The sequence below is a fragment of the Coloeus monedula genome (genome assembly GCF_965178545.1).
Source record: "Coloeus monedula genome assembly, chromosome: 1".
Lineage (NCBI taxonomy): Eukaryota > Metazoa > Chordata > Aves > Passeriformes > Corvidae > Coloeus > Coloeus monedula.
The window spans coordinates 9,284,171-9,307,206 of record NC_138781.1 but is presented as its reverse complement, the minus strand read 5'-3'; the positions used below and the strand labels follow the sequence as shown (position 1 = coordinate 9,307,206).

The 23,036-nt window shown below is 38.4% G+C and overlaps 1 protein-coding gene across 1 annotated transcript in view; it reads left to right on the top strand.

Annotated features, from left to right (window-relative positions):
* The window catches only part of PTPRN2 (protein tyrosine phosphatase receptor type N2), a gene marked incomplete at both ends in the record, with an annotated part of 647,832 nt that overhangs the window by 67,354 nt on the left and 557,442 nt on the right, over positions 1-23,036 (top strand). The window contains one exon of the mRNA XM_082298956.1: positions 4,238-4,288. Coding sequence (XP_082155082.1) covers positions 4,238-4,288 — 51 coding nt within the window. The remainder of the gene's footprint in view (positions 1-4,237; positions 4,289-23,036) is intronic.

Genomic DNA, 23,036 nt, shown 5'->3' with positions numbered 1-23,036 from the left:
AATGTTAAAGATTTTGGTTAAGGGAGCATGTAGTGGCTAAAATTTTGTCACGGGGAGGGGTTGTTACAGTCTGCAAATGTGAGGAGTTGTTGAGTGCTTACATGGAAGTTGTAGTAAGAGAGTAAAAGGTAGGGAACCATCAACAACACAAAGGATTTAGAATATTTTTACTTTTCCAGTTTCAGAAGAAATGTAGCTGTTCTTGCCTATTGTTTGGCTTTTTGTTTTGATGATTATAAGACAATTTTTGATAAACAGGGTCTATGACCTACTTTTAAATTTTAATTTAGAAAAATGCTTACAGGATTTATGGCATTCTTGGAAGAGATGTTTAGTTTAAGATCATCATGAGTTGGTTAACAGGGGGAAAGGACAGAGAAGTAAACATAATATAAACTATTTGAATCATCAGCCAATGACACTTTTTAAAAAATGTTTTCCTGATAAGTGAATTTGTACAGTTTTTTCTAGATGAAGTTCAAGTGATTTCATCTGCTGCCTTTACTGTCCTAACCTTCAGATCTCCTCTTACAAGTCAAAACAAACAATACATTCTAGTGCAATTTAAACTTTACTATTTGTTCCTTTAGGAAAGCAGAGCTGCTGTATGATGGAGAGAAAGAAATAGTTTTATTAGTGTCTCATGAGAAGAATAACTTGAAAAAAATTTAAACTTTTAGGTCCTGTACTTTCAGCAGTAGTTTGTGATTATGTTGTGATGCCTGTCTGAGAAACAGCCCTGGAGATACAGAGGGGGAGGAAAGGGAGGCAGGAGAATTTCCAAGGCCCTATGGAATCTCTTTTTGTGGCTATTTAATAATGCACCATGTAAATGCACTGTAGTATACATTATATACAATATATTCACCTGATTTGTCACTACTGAGAGGTGGGGACCGGGCAAGTGTTAATAAAGAGTTGAATTTCAATGCAAGTTACCACTTTTAATTCTACATTTAGCTAAGCAACGTATGTTGGACAATTCCATGGAGAATTTGTTATTTCAGGGCTTCTGTGTGAAGTGAGAATGGGACTTTGGGTTTGGTGTTTGAAAGTATTATACCAACAGCTTATGTGTACTGGGAGATTATTTGTGATAGGGAGATTTCTTTTTTTGATGGAAAATGCAATGTAATTTTGTTCCCATAAGGCATGAACTGAATTAAATATATTTTGGAGATGATACCACTTCACTCTTCAGTGTTGACTTATTACCATTACCAATCGTAGGTAGATGATATTTAAAATGAAATATGATGCTTCCTAATGTTCCAGCAAATAGCAGGAGATAAATTAGTAGCTAAATTAGCATATTGACTGGTTCAGTGAAATATGCATAAAAATCAACTCCAGCAATAAATAACTTGAAACAAAATATTTTTCAAGGCAGTTTGGAGGTCCTTGTCTATTTTAGAGCAATCATACATGGATATAGTTTACTATGCATTGACTTTATTAATTTGCTCTCCAAGACATAGGTTTACAAGTCTAGTCACATCAGATTCCTTGCTGCAGTGAGCATCAAATAAACAAGAGTTATTAAAAGAAACTAAAACATGATGCTGCCAGTTTTCTTTTGTGCTTTTCAAGGAAAATATATTAGTCAATAAAGCAAAATCAGAGTTCTGTATAGAGGTAGCTTGGCTGCTGTTTTTTTTGTACTTAAGCAGGCTCATTTTGTTCATCTTGTATTTTTCTGCATTTGAGAGTCTCAGTATATTATTATAGGATGGCCTACCTCTGGCAGGTGGCTACAGACAGCAGGTGGCTGTAATCCCAGCTCCCAGGTGCTTCAAAATCAGTGGAGTCTAAGTGAACCAGTCACTGTTTTAATGTGCCATTCCATTGGAAATATTCCTGGCTGAAACTTCTTATCTGACACCTTTTGGATCTACAGCACTTCAGGATGGGGAAATAACTACGAAACTGCCTGTCTTCCCTCCATCACAGGACAACTTCTGCAGCACTTTGGACACAGATTTTCAGGATTCTGGTTTTAATTATTTTGTAATCTTGCAGGAAAACAAGGAAGAAAGATTTTTCCTAGCCATAAAACACTTTTTTAGAAGAGATAACTTCAGATTTCTGGAAACAGGAACACTGAAGTATACCTTTCCATGTCTAGTTTATATTGGCGCTTAAAGTCTTTATTATTTGGGGTTTTTTCTTTTTTTTTTCTGCAAGAATTCCTTTCTAAAGTGATCATTGTTATTCTTTTAATTAGATTCTTCTTGTGCTGGGAACTCTGTGCGGATGTGTTTTGGTCAGTGCCTGTCATTCTTGTCTGATGTTTTTTATGAGTCAGTGTACAGTTCAGGCATCCTCCTGCTTGGCTGGGTCAGTACCAGGGCTGCAATCAGGTATCTTCAGTGAGTTTCCAGACACTTTTTCAGGCCAAGTGGTTGTTACAGCAGACTTCTCTGGAGCAAAATCATCCACATCTCAAGAACATGTTACAAATCACAGTTTGTGTACTGTGTAGGCACATGCCATTCTTCCATACTCTGCATAAAGAAGCTTTCCTGTTCTGAAACTTCCCTTTCAAAAGGTACCAAATGCATATCCACAGTTTACTGGGGTATGGATAAAAGGATGAGAGAACTCTTTTATTGGTGTGCATATTTTAAATTTGCTTAAGGTTTTGTGTATGTGGTCTTTGCAGGCAGGTGTGGGATGGATGTAAAAGACTCTTGGTTCTCCAACATGTCTTGAATTCACATAGCTGGGCTTACCTAGCTAAATCCTGCTGAGACACAGCATATTCAGGCTGAATGATGTGCTAATACAGTTACCTGATGAAAAGCTTTGCAGAAATTCCCAAGTCACTCTAGCCCACCTAAACTTTTCTTTTAGTAGGGTTAGGAGCCAGGTAATTCATGGCCAGAGGGTTTTGAGCCTTTCAGTTCTTTTTATAAGGACAGCTTACATAATCCACTGGACTCTCTGGTAAATAGAGGTGCTGTACTCTGTGCTTTCATGGAGATAGGCATGGCTGGGGAGAGAGGATTTGCTGATGTGTTTGGATCTGGTGTAGTGCCTGGTTGGTTTCTTGATGCAAGGTGTGGAAGAGTTTTAGAGTGTTTAATAACTCCATATATCCATTTATAAACAGGGTATTTCCCAGGAAAATTAAAAGGCTTAATTGTGAAAATGTGTTCTAAAGGGCAGTTTTTGTGTCCAAAATACAGCTTCATTCTTCAGATTTTCTCCAGTCCTAGCTCTTTATCTTTGTCAGAAAATAAAGAAACAACTGTTTGTGTTAACAAAGTGAGTGCCCTTAACAGTAGCAGGATATTTCACAGTGCTTTTGAACTTGATCCCTGTCTCTGTGCCCCAGTGTGGAATGACCAGAGCAGAGGCACATCTTGCCCATTTCCGTGCTGCCTTGGCAAATATCAGTGTGGGCTCAATTCATTTGAGGACAAAGGGAGTAATTGCTGTTGTCTCAATGTCTGGTTGGGTGACACCAAGGGGACAGAACAGTTTGGTGACAGGGGAACAGTATCCATAAAGATGTGTACAAGTGAAAGAGCTGGGATTGCCAACCTGGATGAAGTTTCTAGGGTGAAGTATGGAGCTGGTGTACCAGGGGCTCATCAAGCAGCAAGTTTGGGAACAAATTTCCTATTTTAAATGGAAAAAATCCAAGGATATTTTTCATAGACCTATACTGATTTGTCAGCTCTCTGTGAGGTATTAGGGTGTTGGTAGGGATGGCTTAATTTATAAGCCTTTCTCCAGGGAGTTAGTGCTCCTGAAGTCTTAGGCATGGTCAGTGGTTGCATTTACTAAATCCAAACTTAATTTGTGCAATTTATAGGCTGATTTATAGGCTTCTCATTGTAGTACTAATATTGTTAGGATGCTGTTGGTTTCTTGATGTATATTCTTGTAGGGTATTGCAGCATAGCTGTGCTGTGGTATAATAATGTACTCAAAATTAAGAGAACATAAAGTCCCTCCAATTACTAAATGAGAGAGACATGCATGGAAAAAACTGAACCCTCAGTAGAGGAATGAGGGAAGGAAAAACATCAAAGGTTATTCTGGACATAGCCAGTCAGTAAGATGTGCTGTCTAATAGGACCTGTTCTGGACTTTCTCTACTGCCCAGTTTGAACTCCCAAGGCCAATCAAATCTCTGACTCTTGCTGAGCATTTAACAGGTCTTCAATATGCACTAATTATCCACAGTCTGAAATCTGTATTAATTATTACCTTTCTTTTGGGTTTTTAGGCTGCCTGTTTGAGGATGACCTTTGCAAGTCTTTTGAAGTCTGTGTAAATGGTGAGTCTTCAATGTTTTCTTTGATGATTGGTCTGTCCTCCACTCTGTAATTGCTATATGCTTGATTCAATAAACAAAATACATATGTGAGTGAAAAGAAGGAGAAAAGGAAAAGTACCAGGTATGACTATTCTGGTCAGCAGTTAGGGGAAATTTAATAGATTTATAAATAAATATTCTTTCAACCCTGAGCAGAAACATCTTTTATATGAAATAGATTGTAATTTAATTAAACACACTGAAATATGCTAACATTTAGTTTGTCTTAATATGTGTGAAAATAACTGTTTTGTTACCTTCGGGTTGTTGTTCTTTTTAGAGGATGATGTTGAGTAATTATCAGTTTCCTCTTCTTCAGAAGATTGTTATATATTATAATAAGAAAGAAGGTCTCAAAGGAACACTGCAGTTGTTCATTATACTGCTTCCTTTTTCTGTGATTTTACTTGAATTATGCAGAAATGGCTTTCTTCTGCTGTCCTTCACAATTTATTTTCAGTAAGTCAAAAAAGCCAACACAACATATGAATGGGGCTAATGGAAAAGTAGGAAAGACATTTTCTAATAATAGTTGAAGATTTTTAATGTGCTATATGAAATCATTTAATTCCTGATGAAGGACAAAGGATGTTTAGAGAGAGATCTTTGAAACAATAACTGTTGTAAAATGTGTATACGTGATGAAAGGAGGAAGGGAGTCATTTTAATAGTGTCTTTTGACATGGAATATATGGAAATATGTAGATCTGTAATTAGGGGGTTTAATTTTTTAAATTAAGTATTGTATATGAAATTTTTGTTTGTGAATTTGTATCATAAAGGAGTTTTGTTTTCCATCAAACACAGAAACAGTAATATGGGTCTACTAATAAATTAAGATATTAATAAACTTTATCTAATGAACATTTACGAGTAAATGAGATTAAATTTCCAGTACTGTTTAACATCAGACAAATGTGAATTTGTAAGAATACTGTGTTGACAATTCCCATGATTGACACCAGCAAGGGTAGTGACAGATTTCTACAGTGGTGCATTTTGCTAACTGTCAGTATTTTTCAGTGCCTCAGCTGGAGTCTTCCCCAGTACAAGCAGATTTAATCAGGTTTAATCATCGGCCACTGTTACATGTGGCAGACAATGCATAATGGGGAATTTATGCAACAGAGGATAGTAATGTCTGTAACTTAAGGTCTCTCTCTTGTGAAGACTTTGCTCTTCCTATAAATGTAACTTCCTAACTTCTTGCTCTACCTATTTTCTTAAATGAAGATGTAGTTTCTAAAATCTCCATGTGACACTCATTAGCATGCAAAATTAAATTATGGAAGTTTTATTTTTGAATTTGAATGGACCTTTTCTGTAGATCTACTCATATTTTGGCAAAACTCACTTAAAGAAATGTCAGTAATGAATAAGCCAGTTGCTCAATAATATTTCCTAATGGCTGATCTTGTTTAAAAAAAAAAAAAATACTTGCAGAGATTCTGTCAACATGTTTAAGGTAACTGCAAAGTATTTAATTCTCTTTTTTTGCCCCAACTGGGCAAATGTTGTTTAGAGTGTACTTTAAATGCTATTCTTGATACAAGTGAAGATACACCATTCTTGAGAAAATAAACAGGATCTTTGGAAGATCATACATTAAAGTACTAAAAATCTATCAGAATTTACTTTTTTTTATATGTACCAGAAAGGAAGTGGGCCTCTTGCATTTGAGCAATCCTTTACATTTTTTCCTGCCCAAACTGCTGCTGAAATATTTAATATATCCTGCTATATTAAAATGTGAGCACTTTGCTGGGTTGAGAGCTCAGGAACTGAAGTTTGTGGAGGTCACTGTGCTCAGAAGCAGAGCTTACTTTGTGTATTTCAAGGTCAATGAAAAGCTTTGCCTCCTTTCTTGTCACACGAGTAGGTATTTCTGAAGGACAGTATGAAAGTGGGTAAGAAACAGCAGCTACTTTTCCGTAGCATCTTTGATGCACCTGTGATCTGCAGAGCTGCTTTTGACTCCTGCAGGAAGGCTGATAATTTTTGATCTTTTTCTCTGCCTCCAGTGGAGGCAACTGAACTGACCACATCTTCAGAAATAAAACTAGGTTTTGCCTACTGAAGACATAAATCACAGTATTTGCTATCTCACATTGTCATCAACTGTAGACTTCAAGTGCATTTCATGCATCAGACTGGTAAAAGCATAACCAAAACACCAACAACGGAGCTATTTCTTAGCTTAAAAAAAACCCCTATTCTTCTTTCCTTCTCATTTCTTCTGAAGAGAGATTTTGACTGAAAGATTTTGATAAATGTTCCTTTGCGTGAGGAAAAAATTGGTGTTGAAAGAATGTTTTCTTTATTGTTAAAAGCAATGTAATAGAGTTCTAAGATCTCATATAAGCACCATAACTAAGATAAGCCCTGCTTACATCTGTTTAGGTCACATGCCATTTTTGCAGGGCAAAGGACCTGCTGTAATAATGATTGTTGACTTTTCTGCCACTTTCCCTCATCGTATAAAGGTCTCTTTTGGCTTCAGTGATGGGTTCGCACTTATGTTTGTTTAATAGCTCCAGCAGCATTCATGCAATATTAATTTATTTCCACAAACCTTTTATCAGTTTTCTGAGCTGCACTGACTCATCAAGTGGTTAAAAAGGAACATATTGTTTCATGTTTATTTTAATGGCATAAGATTAAGCCAGGCAAAAAGACTGAGTTAGTTTTCCTGGACTCTTCCTTTGCAAAGCCAGAACTTTGAGAGGTAAACTGACTTAGATGTCATTTATTTATCTTCTGGTACATCATTACCGCTTTCTTAGAGTTGGAGGAGCTGATATTTTTACCTATCTAAAAGGCTTGAAGCTTGAAAGCCTGCAGCTAAAAAGACTTGATAGGAAAGGTGAGTAACTAGAGTCTGTGAGCTGCAGACTCTAGTAGGAAGTAACCTGGCATACTACAAGCTTGGAAATGCTTGTCCCCCAATAAATGTTGAGAAGCTGTTACAGATGCAACAGGAAGCAAATAACATCTTAATTAAACAAGATATATAGAAGGAAAAGAATAATATGAGGAATAGTATTTGCAGTGAGGATATGTGTAGTGACATAGCAGGGGGTAAAGAGGGATATGGCTTCCACACGTTCATGTACATTTTGCTGTCTGGGTTAGAAGTTAAAGTAAAAGAATTTGCCCATGTCTGTATTTTTTCCATAACAGTTCTGCCTAGAATGTGTTTGTATGAAAAGGAAGGAAAAAAGCATCAAGAGGGAATTTTTAAAGGATCTCTGAGACAGAAATCCTTTGCTTACCCTTGAACAGTCCTTGTATTTATATACTAAATTTAGTACAGCTGGATAAGTGGGAATATGTCATGTTTTGTTTTGCATTTTAAGTGATAGATAAAGCAGTTTATGTAAAACATCAGCTCGTATATCTTCCTTGTTGGAAGGTTTAAACAAACTGGCTCCTGAAAGCAGCAAAACAAAGACAAGTTCTTATTCTTTCTCATGAAATCATGCTACTGAATTCTAGCAGTGCCACTGGGAAAGACACTGTGTGGTACAGATAAGTGTTCATTGCAAAATAACCATCCCTTATTGGCCTCTTTAGTCCCTCTATTAAACTGCTTGAACTCCTCATTTAGAAGGGTGGCATTCTTTCCTTTCCTTTCCAGATATTTTGCTTCAGAAAGCAGCTTTGTGCTGTGTTTTATGTGGGCAGGGATACCCTGATATCTTTGCTCCTATCAACAGATCCTTTATAAATCAGGGCAGTTTTATTTATGAAAGAGGTTGTGGCTGCAAGCCTCCTTCCTGCATGAAATCATAATGGGGTTCATGCAGACAAGATCAGATAGTAGAAAACAACTCTGTGAGGCCAACCAAGAAAAGTTAATTAAATGCAGAGTTGGCGCAGAGCGCATCGTTAAGTCAAGCCTCACTGACAAACACCAACCTTCTCCTCGGAAGACACGGTCTGATGTCTGCAGCAGTGTTTGAGGAAGCTGTGCTTCTAAAAAGCTGGGCAAACAGCCCTGCACAGCTGAATCAATATTGCTTTATGTATGCAAGCTGCACTTGTTAGGAGGGACTTAGGTTAGCACAATGTGTCAGAGGCACCCAGGCATTGCAGTACAAAGTCATGAACCTTTCCAAGTCTGGATCTCTGCAGGTAGTTCAGAATATTAACACATTTTCTTTTTCAGCTACAGAGCTCCTTGAACATTTGGAATGTAAGTGATTGCATGTGCTGGTGATGAGCCATAAACGGTAAACATGTGCTGCAGATGATAAGGGAGAGAAGTCAGGATCCCTGAAATAGTTTCTTGAACTTAATGTGTTATGCTTTGAGGTTTTCCAGACCATTGCCTTGTAGGATGGGGTTGCAGAGGGAGATGCACCTTGGCATTGTTTAGCTAACAGATGTCTGCAGCAACATCTGCATTTGCAAGGCACTGCTCTCCAAAAGCTATTGAATTTTTGTCAAATGACACTATAAATCTGGGCCTAAGCTTTCTGAGCCCCTTCAGTAAGCATCAGTGCTTGTTATAACTAAATTCAGACTTCTGAGGAGTAACATTAAGTGGTACCTCTGCATGCACTTGCTTTATTGTTCGTAGAGAATTTCTGTGCTTTTCAAAGATGTGGGGATTCTTCAGAAATAACTGAAGTTCTAATACCACCTGATGTAATTTCTATCTGAATTCTGAAGTAAATGGGAGTGCATGGATGTTTGCATTAAAAACCTGACCAATTATTTAAATATTGGGATTTACTTCCAGTGATTCTTCCATACCACTTCAAAGAAATAATGGGACTTTTCTGTCGGACACTTAATTTTTTGAAATATGCTTTGAATAAGTAATGTCAGAAGAAGTCACAATCTTGTGTGGTATTCAATGAGTAAAGCTTAAAATCTGCCATTGTATAATGGTATTCTGAAAATCTGTGTCTTTAGAAGTATTTACACACTTCATTCAACTGAAATCAAGGGTGAGTTAACACCTAAATATTCCTGAGAATCTGTGGTTATGAGGATGGTGTCTTATTAGGAATATTTTACATTTCTTAAGGAAATACGCACACCATTTGAAACAAGTCTGTGGAAATAAACACCAAGATTGAAATTGGCTCATTTTTTTTGCTTCCCACACTTGTTCTTCATTAGGCTATATGGCAGTTATGTAATAGGAGCAAGTACATAAATGAAGTTTGTTTGGGAGGAAGACTCCAATTTCCCATCAGTCTCTGTACTTCTTTGTTAGCTCTCACTTCCTCTGAGCTATTTGAGATATTGGAGGTGAAATATTAACATTTTAAAGTCTTAACAGAAGGTTAAAATGTCAGTGCAGTGATGACTTCATCTCCTTTACTTTGAAACAGTGTGGTGGGGTTTTTTTTCCTCATTGAAAAAAGGCCCATCTATCTTCCAAACTATGTATTTGTGTCTTGTCTTTGTCTCAATGTGGCTTTAAAATAGCTGCCTGTGTGATGGTGGGATAGAAACACCCAGCACAACTGGCATTAGAAATGGAATAGTGATCAAAGTTACAGTGAAGTTACACTCCTCTTAGGAAAAGATGTTTAGCATGATAATGCAACTGTGGTTATCCACTGTCCCAGCTGCCAATAAAAACTTTTTTGTGGGAGGTTCTTTTTGTGCAGAATCTCAAGGTGCAGCTCCTGCAGGGCAGAAAAGCATCACTCAGACTTCACTGGCAGTGTGCTGTTCAGCACCACGTATGAGAGGCAGCCATAAATCTCCCATCAGCCATAGATAATCCTTTACATTCTCATGTCCTGTGCTAGTAAATAAGTCTTGGAGCTGCTGAGTGCTGCACAGTGTTATTTCATGTGGACCGACCTCCTTTTGCTCAGAGCTCAGGCAAGAACTCTGCTGTGTTGTCACAAGGAAGCTTTAGTTCTATCTTAATGTTGTAACTTGTGGTAGTGTATTTTCTTGCTCCAAATATGAAAGCATTGGCTTTCACAGAACCATTGTAAGAAAATTGTTTGACCAGTGTGGTTTTGAGTGATTTTGGGGGCATTTTAGTGTTCAATTCAAGAAGTTTGATTACAAGATTTCACCTCTCCACCAGCAGACTGGGGGAATGTGGGGGCTGTGTGTGGGAAGGTATGACATCACCAGAGAATAACCATAGTTATTTGGTATCTCTCTCTATTCAAATTATGCATTTGTGGTGATAAGGTGGATGAGTCTCTAAAATACAATGTAATGATCTGATATTAAGTAGGATTAAAATTCTGAAATTTTTGGAGTTGCCTTTTCTTTTCTTTAGATTCAGTATTTCTCCCTGAAATATTTGAGATGATATGAAATCTTCAGCCTTACGAGATGTATTTATTAAAAAAATCAAACCAAATCTTACTTTTCTGCCGTTTTTTAGGAACACGTAATAGGCTTTATATATACAGTTTAGGGTCACTGAACATGTATGTTATGCTAACATGCTAAATGTTTCATGAAAGTATATTTGTGTAATAGAGATACTGTTTTTATCATGTATGTTATCAGTGTGTGGTGGACTTCTTTGTTTACTGTCTTTGGGTAAGCAGCACTTTTATTGGGCATGTTCAGAGATGTTCCCTATTTCACTATTGTGTTACATTTAAGAAAAACCCCAGAATTTTAACATTTGAGAGGCCATGGAAAAGTACAGCCTGTTTGATAAAGGCATTAGGGATTCTCAGTAGGGTTTAAGCCTGATGAATGATGAAACATGAGAGCCTGAAAAGGACAGTGTGGTCTGGAGAGAAGAAGAGAACACCAAGGGATAATGTTCTGGCAATGAGGTGGAAAGCAAATGAATCCTGGTTTGGAGTGACACTGCAGCAGTGAGCCTCTGCTCTAAATCCATCATAGTTTGTCCTCTTCTTGTGTCAAGGGACATTCATGAGCATGGTTTACTTCATGATTAAGATTTTTGAGTTATAGCTTTTGAAAAAATAGAATAATAGGCAGTTTTTTTCTTTAACCATTCACCTTTACTAAGAAAAAACAAACCAAAACACCAATTAAAAAAAAAAAAAGCATAAAAAATTTATGAACAAAAAGTAGTAATAAAAATTGTCAGAAGAGAGGAGATGTGAAATTGGTGAGTTGGCAGTGACAGCTACACAGCTGTATTGTGATTATTGAGTGGCTCCAGATTTGAATGAGAGGTGTCCTTTTTTCCTGGGCTTAAAGGGTATCTTTTCTGCTTAGGATTTAGATTGTTTAAAAATGTGTAATTCCAAAAATGAAGCGCTTAACAACTACTTGCTTATTTTGGGCTTCATCTATTCTCTGTCAGAAAGGAAACTGGTGTTTGCCTTTGTCCCCCTGAATATCAGTGACTATTGTCTCAGTGTAGCAGTAGTTAGTTGGTCAATCAGATTTATTACTGAGATGCTTTGATAATTAACTGAGGCATTGATGGGAATGTCTAAAAGAAGACAGACTAGAAAACTTTAAACCCTGCCTGGGAAAACTGTGCTTTTTAAAATATTCATGCTGCTTGTATCTTTCTTTCTGGAAACTTCAGTAATCCTGTCTTAATAGTACATAAGCTTAAGATATGAGGTCATGAATCAAATATATTTTCAAAATGTACCAATTTTGCAAGGACTTTAATGAATGACTTGACTATTCACTCTGCATTTTCTTGAGTGTGTAGGAGGCAAAGCTGTAGATTTCTTAAACATATTCTGAATAACATTCTTTTGGATGATTCTTTACAGCTACAAGTTTTCTGTGCAGAAGATGCCATGTATTTTTTCCCTGTTTTTCTGTCTTTTTTTCTTCAAATGTTCTTTTAAAATCCTTCTGCCTGTTTGCTGCCCAAACTGCATCCCCTGACTGCTATTGCATTACAATAATCATTTAGTGAACACCATTTTGTTTCTGACTTCATAGTGTTTGACAAGCACTAATAGTCATTTGACTCTCAATCTACCTTTAGACAGTAAACATAATAGGGAAAAAAAGATTTATGGCTTTCAGGGGGAGGATGTTGTGGTCCTGGCTAAGTAGCTTCTCAGAGAATAATAGGAGAAATGAGTAGAAAACCTTACAACATGGATCACCTGAAAGTGTATCTACTGCAGCAGAGCAAAAGTGGTACAGTCTTTGCATGTTTTGTCTCAAGATAGCTTGGGTGTGAAAAATACATACAGTAATTATTGACATTCATTGTGTCAAGTAAGAAACCAAGGAGGAGGGGAGGGTATTCCTTTATAATGTTCTAAAGGAGATGCAAGCTTATATGCACATGAAAAACATAAATATATAATATATAAAAGTGCTTTTTAATTACCACTGTTGTTTCGAATACATGTACTAAAGAGATTCAACACTTGCTTTTTTTAAAAAAAAAAAATTAAATAAAGAATGTAGAAGTTTTTTCCTAAGCTGTGTACCTGCTACTCAGAGTCCTTGATTTGGATTGATTTTGATGTTCATCCAAAGTGAACTGGAAAAGATAAACCTCTTTCTTCTAGTGCTTAGAACAAATGCTTTGTAATAGAACTGTGAGAGGCTTTTATTGTTTTATGTCCTCATTTAATAAACAAGAACAATCTGAAAATGAACTAATTATAGTGCTGTTGATTAACAGGTAAGACCTGTTAATGAAAAGTCATCCTGCATTATATGCCATTCCAAGCCTTTAATTTAAAAAGAGTTTCCTTTCATTCCCTCCAACCTCCATGGCAACAGCAACAAAAGTTGCTTTAGAGGTAGACAGAACAATAAATATATTTTATGGTCCCAAACTATTTATTGTAATTTGGTCTTTACTAAAATAGGTTTGGCTGCTGCTCTGCATAAGTTGAGTAAGTTGGTAGCTTTTGCTGCTATGTCAGCATGTTCCTCTAGTGCCCTGTGGTAGGTTCAGTGTGATTTAAGGCTGATAACTGCAGTGGATGTTGAGGTGAGTAAGGGATTACAACATTTAATGTTTGGACTCTTAACTCTGCAAGGAGCAGCATCTGTCAAATGGAAAATGCTGTTGTTTGTAATGTAATGCAGTAAGCATTTGTGTTAGTAATGAATTTGCAATATTATGATAAGGTTGAAAATGTGTACCTAATTTATTCTATTTAATGTTAACACTTTTAAGATTGTATTTAGTCTTTCAACTGCATTATCTCGAGTCTTCCAGAGTTTAGATTATATCATCATAGCTTTTTCCTGGAAGTAAAAATACAGGTATGATTGTGACCAGCTGCACACTGTGTGATTTTTCAATGGCAAAAACGTCTATTTTTGTCTCTCTCTATCTGTTACTGAGCTGCAATTGATGATTTCTCTATCATAAACTCTATAGTAGATGAGAAAGAGGTGCATTGCCCAACCAGAAACTATAATGTGCTGGTGGAGAAAAATAAATTGAGGGGAGTTGAAAACTACTGAGACCTTCGTTCAGATTTTTTTCTTTGCCCTGTAGTCCTCTCTCTTTACTCCACATTATGCTGCTGTATCTCTGTTTCTGTGAGGTTTAGATAGAAAAGGTATTAGGGGACAATTTGATGAATGGACTTTTGGATGGCAAGAATGCTAATAATTTCATAGTTTATTGAACACTTATAGAAAGCAATCTGCAATACACAGTCACAGTGGAAGCAGTTTAAATGGCTTGTGGATTTCCAAAATTAAATCAGTTTGTTTTCTTTGGAGGAGGAGTAGCTTTCAAGGTGGTAGTGTTTTGTTTTCAAATTTTAAATAATTTTCTAGCTTTAAGTAGTAAACTTGACTGCTTCTTGTTTACTGTGACTTAAAAAAACCCCAAATCTTTCCAAATTATAACTTTCCTGTTAGTCTTCTGATTTAATCTTTCTTTCTAGGATGTTGTTTGACTTCCAAGTTAGAGATATGTAGATTTACTAGATTTCTACAATAATTAAGACTTCCTACTTTTCTGACAGCCTGCCTTCATATTAGTGGAATTTCGGTGATGGCTTATGCTGAGTAATTTAGTGGAACAAACTGTTCTTTCACTGACAGTAGCTGTTAGAAAAGTTTCCTCTCAATTTTTACCTGTAATTTTGATTGATGTCTTTGATGAATGATTGCTTTTGAAATATTTGACTTTTAAACTCTTTCACTTATTTTTTTTCTTACTTAAAAATTTCTGTGAAAAATAGTTGGACAAAAATGGATCAATATACAGTTAAGAAATACTGGTCCTGTTCCATGTCTCGAATTATTTTTAATTAATTTCAGTTTTGTTATGGTAAATCTAATTTTAGATGTCAAACTTCCATGCAATGTTTTTGTTACAAATGTTTGAAGTTCAGTCTAATACTAGTTTCTCTTCTCCATTGTCTTTGTGCTCCTCCAGTTAAGAGCTTCCCCACCAAACACCTGAGCCAGAAATTATTATAACTGAAGAAATGGAGAGCTGGGCAGAAAAGGATCCCTCTTTCAGCACTATTTTTCTCAGTGGTAAAGGGTTGATGGATGTGCCTAATGTTGCAGTACAAATTATAAATCTGTGTTCACTAAAAAGGCAATCAGGTAGTTAGTGCCCATTTCGTATCTCTGGATCCACTGCATTCACAATTAGAAGTCAGGCATTCTTGCTGGGCTTTATTTCAAATATCTCAAGAGATTTATAGTAGCCCCAAAATGTTGGTTGTTCCCCTCCCAGGAATAAGGTCATTGATTAAAATTACTTTGTTATTCCATGAAATATTGCCCTTCACATATGATGCCAGAAAAGATTTTCTTGTTTCAGTGTATTTTGTTGGCATGGTAATTGAAAATAAGTTATGACTGGCATAGAGGTTAATGGCATATTTTAGAAGGCAAGAAAGCTGGAGCTTCAAAAATGCTATTTTGTCTCAAAAATCTGTGGAAAGAATTGGTCTACCTGAACGAATCCTTCTTCTATTCCCAGGCATCTCTTGACCAACACATTAACTGATTCTTGAATTCTGAAGATGCCATAGTATGTTGGTTTAGAGTTTAATTTCTTCATAGTAGCTGGTATGGGGCTGTTTTGGATTTGTGGTGGAATCAGTGTTGGTGATTTAGGGATGTTCTCACTGCTGGTGAGCAGGGCTTGCACAGTATGAAGGCCTCTTCTGTTCCTTGTACAACCCCACAGCGAGGAGTCTGGGGAGCAATAGACTCTGAGAGACCTCTGGAGTCTGGCAGGGCTGACCCCAGCTGGCCAGAGGCATGTCCCACACCCCACGATGTCATAACCTGGGAGCTGCTGCTCAGGGTCTGGCTGGACATCAGTTGGTTGGTTGACTGTTTCCATCTGCATAATTTGTCTTTCTTAGGTTTAATTCCTTTGGTTTTGTTCTTTTTCTTTTCATTACAATTTATTATTATTTTATTTTAGTTATTAAAATGTCTTATCTCAAATCAGGAGTATTCTTGCTTTTATCCTTCTGATTCTCTTCCCTCCCATCTTGCTGGGGGGGGCAGTGAAAAGCAGCTGTGTGGTGCTTAGATGCTGGCTGGGGTAAAACATGACCTGGTTTCACAGGGCTGCAGTGGCTTGTGAAGTTATGTTGTGGTTCCTACCTGCTTTGCTAAGACATGATTCCCACAAATGATGCAGGTCAGCTGGCTCAAATAATGCCTTATGATTTCTCCCCAGTAATGGGCAGAATGACTTCATTAGTTCATCACAGACCGAAGGAAATGACAGTTCAAAATTCTAGGGCTAAGGGTTTTGTCATGCATTTCATTCATGTGCAGTAGTACAGGAATAAATATTTCCCTTTTTTAAACTGGAATGTCTCCATAGTAGATGTAAATGGGAAATGGGCTTTTGTTAATTAAGCTGCAGTAATTGCAAATTTCAGTGCCACTGCAAGCTGCCTTCTTAGGAACCATGACAATGACATTAAGCATTTGCTAAACAAAATCTGCTCCTGTATGTCATGCAGGTCACATCCTGTTTGCTATTTAAAAGTTATTGGCACAGGTAGAAGATATTTCATTAAAAACAATGAATAAACAGAGTTTTCTTCATCTGAAATTGGCTGTTTTCAGAAGTATAGTTTTTAGATGGAGAAACAAGCAGAGGGATAAATAGTTTTATTCTCACCTTTTCTTGCCTATTTTTTTTTTTTTTAATCTAACCCTGCCTCTTCAAGCAGAGAAATGCTTTCTAATCACACTAAAGTAAAATCTCTTCCATGGCCACAATGAAAGCTTACAAGGAGCCATTTATGGAGGTCTCCTGCAGGACATTGGGGACCATGGTTTTGTGTCTCTCTCTCTGTCTCACAGAGGTGGAAATGTTAGTTCTTGCTCCTAGAACAGTGATCTGGAATAATCTCTGCTCTCCCCATGGCATCTGGTCGTCTTGCAGGGGCATGGAGAGGAATTGCGCAGCCAGGAAAAGATCAAAAGAGTGTTTAATCAAAGTGAATTAATCTTTAAATAAACTTAAATAAACTTTAATCAAAGTTTATGTAACAGTATATCAATACACACACTACAGAGAAAGCTTTTGGATTTAAAAAAAGAAAACTGTATGTAATACCAAATCCCCCGAGGTTGAAAATTGTACTCAAGTAATCGGCTATGAAATACCTCATTTTCAAAGTTCTGCTAAACTTAGTCTCATCCTAAATTCATGTCCCCTAGACTGTTCTTTACGTTGTCTGCACTATGCAGGAATTGCTCTGCAGTCTGTGAGCCCCAAGCTGACTCTTGTGCTGGAAAAAATTGCATGTTACAGCTATATAATCAATGACATAGTCTAAAATCACCCCATTAAAGGAGAAAAAAAGTGCAATCAATGTGAGAAACTCATATATCTGTATAGATAGACGATTATGATGATATGTGAGGTTTTCCTGGTGGAAAATACAAATTAATGCAGGTAATTTATTTTAAAAAGCATTATCCTTTGCTAGACAAGGAGATTTTGTAAGCAGTCTAACATACTTGCAGAGGAGCAGAGCCATATGTCACTGCACAGAAGGTCTGTCCTTTGGCTTCAGTAAAATGAGAATGTGAAAGATTTTATTGCTTTGGGTGTTAATACAGGTCATAATCAAGATGAAACCGAATTATATACAGTATCAGTGTGTGAGATACTGCATTTCAAGTGGCAGCAATTTTATGGGGGAACAGACTGATTTATTTTTACTTGTTTACTGCCTGTGCCCGTGAGCCGTGCTGTCTGTGGGGCTGGGTCTGTGCTCTGCACAGGTCTGAGCTTTGTGTGCCCAGAGCCAACTCTCCCCCATCTTACACTGCTGCACTTGAAGTAACTCTGAAAATATTCATTAGTGGCCATTTTTATGGAAGGTGAAAGAGAATCTGAGGGAGGCTTTAACACCTCATACTTAAATTTTTTGCTGTTGATAATATCCGAATCAACTTCAACTGAGGAATGCAGCTCTTTCTCTCAAGGCTGAGAAGAGGATGATGACATGTTCTGACTTCAGTTGTCCTTGCAGCAGATTTGGCACTGGGGACAGGGGCAGCAGAAGTTGTGGTTTGCTCTTCTTTCACCTGGGCCACAGTGAGCTCTGTTCTCCAGAGCTTCTCAGCTCAGCATTGTTCTCCATTTGACAATGCTGCCCTTGCCTTATCAGAGCAGAGTCTGACTGTGACCTGACACCTTTTCTCCTTGCCAGAGCCTGGGATCCTCTCTGTGAGCAGCACTTGCTCCTTGAGGGAAGAGAAGCCGATTTATTTTGCAAGTCAAGTGTGGGGATGCTGAAAAGATCCTGAATGGGGGAAAAGTGCTTTTTTTAGGACTGTGGAGGGAGCCTGGAGGCATGCACAGGATGGAGGAAGAGGTGAGGGAATCCCAAAGGTAATAAAAGGCTGGGGAAACCCTGGCTTCCTCCATCCCATGCCTCCTTCCCATGCACATCCTCACCTTTCCCTGGATGTCAGCAAAAGTGAAATTTAGTTTTGCCTCCGCAGCTGAGGAACTCTGAAGCACTGAAAGGAGCTTCAAAGTTGGGTGAGGAGAACACATGAAAAGGACACCTATGGGGTGTGTGTGTGGGGGGTGAAACTAGTGTAAGTAACTTTTATTTTTGCTTCATCTAGACTAGCATTAAGAAGTCTGTTGGGCTCTCAGATTAATTTACCTGCTGTTTTCTGCAGCAGCCAGGTGGGTCAAAAGCACAGAAATTGTTTGACCTACCAGATCTCTACAGGTAAACTTTGGACACTGTTTTTGCTGACACTCCCTTATACCTCTGCTTCCATCCCCAAATCTGGGGGGTTAATCATTATTAATTTGGGTTTACCCAAATGAATATTAATTTCAGATATTCGTTCTTTAAGTTCAAAGGAATCCTCCACAGATCTTACTGTATTAGGTCTTGACTTTTGAGTCAAGTGTCAGGGTATATGAGTAGCTTAGGCACTTCTAAAAGCTTATATGGACCTGAAGGATATATAATGTTTGGTACAACTCTACCTCACCAGCAATTTTCAAGAAAAAGCAGTAAAAAAATAGTACCTAATGAGGGTTGTTATATATATTCAGAAATAAGATGTATATGATCTTTTCTGTAAACAGCCTTCAAATCTTATTTTATGTTTGAATCAATTCCATAATTTATTATCATTTTAAACTGTGCCAAGTATTTTATTTTCATCTTTTTACAATAATGTTTACTTTTAAAACAGGAAACTTGTATTTTATGGGGGAAAAGTACAAAGCATGTGGGAAAAATAATTTATAGAGTTGGTCCCTAATTTATTCCATGAGCTACTGTTTGCTCATTTAGATCAAGGGTGCTTGTGTAAGGAAGTCTTGGGAGAAGTGAATGAGCTTCAGTGCCAGAGGACTGGATGATAATCCAAGATAGACCCATAATGAGAAGGAAGTTTCTTTTCCTGAATCTTTCATATCCTTTTGAAGTCTTATTCTGAGAGAATAAGAAATATGAAAAAACAGCAAATTAAAATTTTGTCTAAAGTGAGAGCTTATGCAAGAACATGTTAGAAAAGGCTGTAACATCCAGCACTTGTATGGACATCCCTGTTGTCCTGTAGGTGTTGTGGGAGGTCAGTTTGGTTTTTTGCTTGTTGGTTTTTCCTAGTCAGTCAACAAAGGAAAAATTATGTGATGGGCTAACGTGATTGTATTTTAATAACTTTCACCTGATTTGTGGGCAGTTGAGAGTCCTTCACCAGCGATGGGTAAAGGCAGCAGCAGGCACAGCAGGTCCATTTTCTGTCTGCCTCTATCAATCACTGCTCCTGTTCAGACAGGTTTAGTCTGTTCTCATTGTCTTGCCCTAACCAGGAGTGGTTCAACAGCAACTGGATGAGTTAGGTAATCTCTCAATCCCATTAGTGTCTCTTTGCCTGATGCCTTTGTTGGGTTGCTACGCTAGGCTGGAGGGTGCCAGCAGGGTAGAACTGGTAGCAGGAGAAGCTCGAGCGACAGCCCCACAATGTCAGGGTCATGACAAAAACTACTGCAAAGAGAAGCAGAACTGGAGCAACATAAGATGTGATTCTGCAGAAAAAAACCCATTACTTAAGTAGCAATGTATTCTGTCAGGGGTTGGTGCCAATGTGGAGTGGTGGATGGGTGCCATAAAGGCAGCTCCATTGATATTATGGGAAATTCTGGATGAATGGATACAGCCAGATGCCAAGATCTGCTCCAGAACTACCTAATGGCCTTCTTGGCATGTCCGTCATTATTTCAGTGGCAGACAATGTGGAACTGGTAAGAAAGAAAGTTGCAGAGGAGAATTCACTACTCTAACAGGTTTTAGACTCTTTGGAATACTTGCGTTCTCTAAGGTGAGCTTGAGTAACAATAATATGGCTTCAAAAGTATCTTTTAGTACTGAATTTCTAATAGTTGATATATGTTCTCTTTTTGTTCCTGTGACATAATAGTATTATCAGATGTAGTGGCATTATGTGTGATAGAAAGGAAATCAAAAGAAATTTCCTTGCTTAAGATTAGCCTGAGAGAGCTGGAAATGCTGGTTAATTTGTCGTATATTCAGCCATGTACCTTTCCTGTTAAAATTAGTTGTCAGAGAATGGCAGAGAATCGGTGAAATTGGTGTGCAATAGCAAGGAATAACAACATAATGGAATATGGAAATCTGATGGATTCAGGTGTGGTTTTGGTAATAGGCAGTAGAAGTAGCAAAGAGTTTCATAGCTGCAGAATATTCAGAGAATTTGACAGAGCTGGCAGATAACAAAGAGAAGAAAGGACAAAATCACCAAGACTCAGAAAGGCAATTCAAGATGGCAAAGTTCTACAATATTTGTGTGGACACTTGCAACTTTGCAAATCTTTGCTGTTTAGAATGATTGAGCATCAGCTGCAAGGGGCAGCAGTGACTGATACTTCATTGTTTGTTCAAAAGTATTTGGGTTCTCTTTGTAAGGTGTAAGGTCACTGGTACCTCAGGAAAAATGTATACGTTTTCTAATGTCTTAGAAATAACTTGTTGAAATGCAATTTTTTGTGTGTGTGTGTGTTACACTGCCAGTCTTACAATAATGTTTATGTGTACCTGTAAGCAAAATAAACATGGACAAATGTGATGGGCAAAAAGTCTAGAAGAAAGTTGGCATTGAGATGTGCTCTGATTACCCAAAAGAGAAATTACTGTTATGTTTGTGTTATCCACATCTGTGATATAGTTATTACTGGTTCTGAAAACTCTTGTGTTTAAAAGAACTTGTTACCTGAGCAAGATATTGTGGTTTTGGGCATGGCCTCAGCAGTACAATTCTCTCAAGTCCACCTTATTTGTGCTGTTGTGGCCAGGATGCCCCTTCTAAATCCTGAGCTTTGTTTCAGACTCCTGGCTGCTCTCTCCAACCTCCAGATGATCCTTCCTCATCGTCCCTGGCATCTTCATGAACAAGAGAAGGCAGCCTGGCTGGTCTCATGAATCTCTGCCTTTTGTTTTTTCCCTTTCTCTGGTCAGAAATACTGCTAATGTGACAGCAGCACTTGCTTTTTTCTGTTCCCTGACTGTTGTGGCTGGATTGTCCATCTCAGTGTCCATGACTGGTGCTGGCAGGCAGGATTTGGGGTCACCTTTCTCTTGTGTCCTATAAGGGTCATGTCCTGTGTGGGCTGTGCAGTCCAGTGGGCATTAGAAGACGGTTGCCTGCTGGACTTGATACACCACATGAAAACCTATCTGGCCACTGGCGTGTGCCTCTTGTTTTCATCCCAGGAATACCTTGGGTCCTACTGAAGAAATCTCCTTGGTGCATTCAGGATCATCTGGGTATATGCCAGAAACTGAGTCCCCCTCTGCCACTCTGTTGTAGTCGCTAGGTTTAGTTTAGCAAGCTGCAGCTTTCCCGAGAGCTCAGTGGAGCTGCTTAGGGCAGTGCGACCCTGTCGCTATCCCGTAGTCCATTTCAGACGTCCCTGCGGTTTTGCTCTGGCAGCTATCAACCCTACAACCAGTGATGGCAAAGGAGGCGAGAAGGGTCTCCCCATGAGGGTTTAAGACTTTTTAATAGCTACATCTTGACCCGCCTACCCTCAGAGGCAGAGCAGGGGCTCAGGGGCGGTATGTGGGCGGAGTTGGGGTACAGAAACCACTAGGGAGGACCCGAGGGGGTGGCCCGGGCTGAAGGCAAGGAACAGTGGGGTAACAATGTGGGTTAGAGATTGTCACACCACTCCAAACAGATGCATGAGGGAACAGGATATTCCCCCAAGCTTTCAGGCTTTGGTTTTCATGGAAAAAAGTGGAATAGGATTGATTGTTAAGCTGGGTTGTGTCTTCTGCTTGACCGGAGGCAGGTTAATAGGTCCGTATGTAGCTTGCACGTGATCTTTGTGCCAATTGAAAGTTGTCAGCCAGGGGTCTGCTGTTGTGAAGTCCCATGTGCTGACCTCAGAAACACCTGAGCAGAGAGCTAAGGTGATACAGGGATTTAAACCCACCTTAAAGAGTGTGTCCTGCCCTTCACACAACTCCATACCCAATGATGATCTAGATGATCAGAAAATCCACAAACAGAAGCACAAATCCCATTCTTGCTCTAGGGAAGGTTCCTCTCCTCTCCTGATCCAACAGAGACCCAGATTCACAGCCCATCACTGGCTATGGGAATATGATTGCCAGGTGGGCCACAATTTGTGTTGGGGGTCGTGGCGGCATAGAATTGGCTAGTGAAGTTCCTCTGGATTGTGCCTGTTGCTGTGCTGCTGGTCGGAGGCATCTCCCAGCTGCAGGTGATCCCTGCCAGGCTGGTGATGTGGCTTTGGAAAATCCTTCTGTGGCTGGAGATGTGCCATTGTAGCCATGTTAAGAACAGAGCAGAAATGGTACTTTTCATATATATTTGTTTTCCAACACCAAACTGAAAACCATAAAAAAGACTTTTGCTGAAGGTACTTTGGGAGTATATTTTGGACTATAACTCTACCTGTTGATAGTCAGTCAATAATTGTGTATCTTTTGGGGGACAGTTCTGACTCTTCCTCCCTTCTCCCATACACACAGAGGTTTATTTTGCTATAATAATCACAGTTGCAGAATCAAGAATCCATTGTCAGAGAGTCCAGGGAGATGCAGTGCTCACGTCCAAGAGTATGGCTTCAACAGACTAATTGATTTCTAAACGAGAAAATACATCGGTGTTCAGTATCCAGAAAATGTACATCTAAAATGACTTATTTTCTAATAATTGTGTATATAGTATAATGGTCATCTTGAAGGAGATGAGAGTATTGTCTGGGGAGCAGTAGCAGCAGCAGAGCTGCCCTGTTTGCTTTGTAGTTCTCTGACCTGCTTATTCG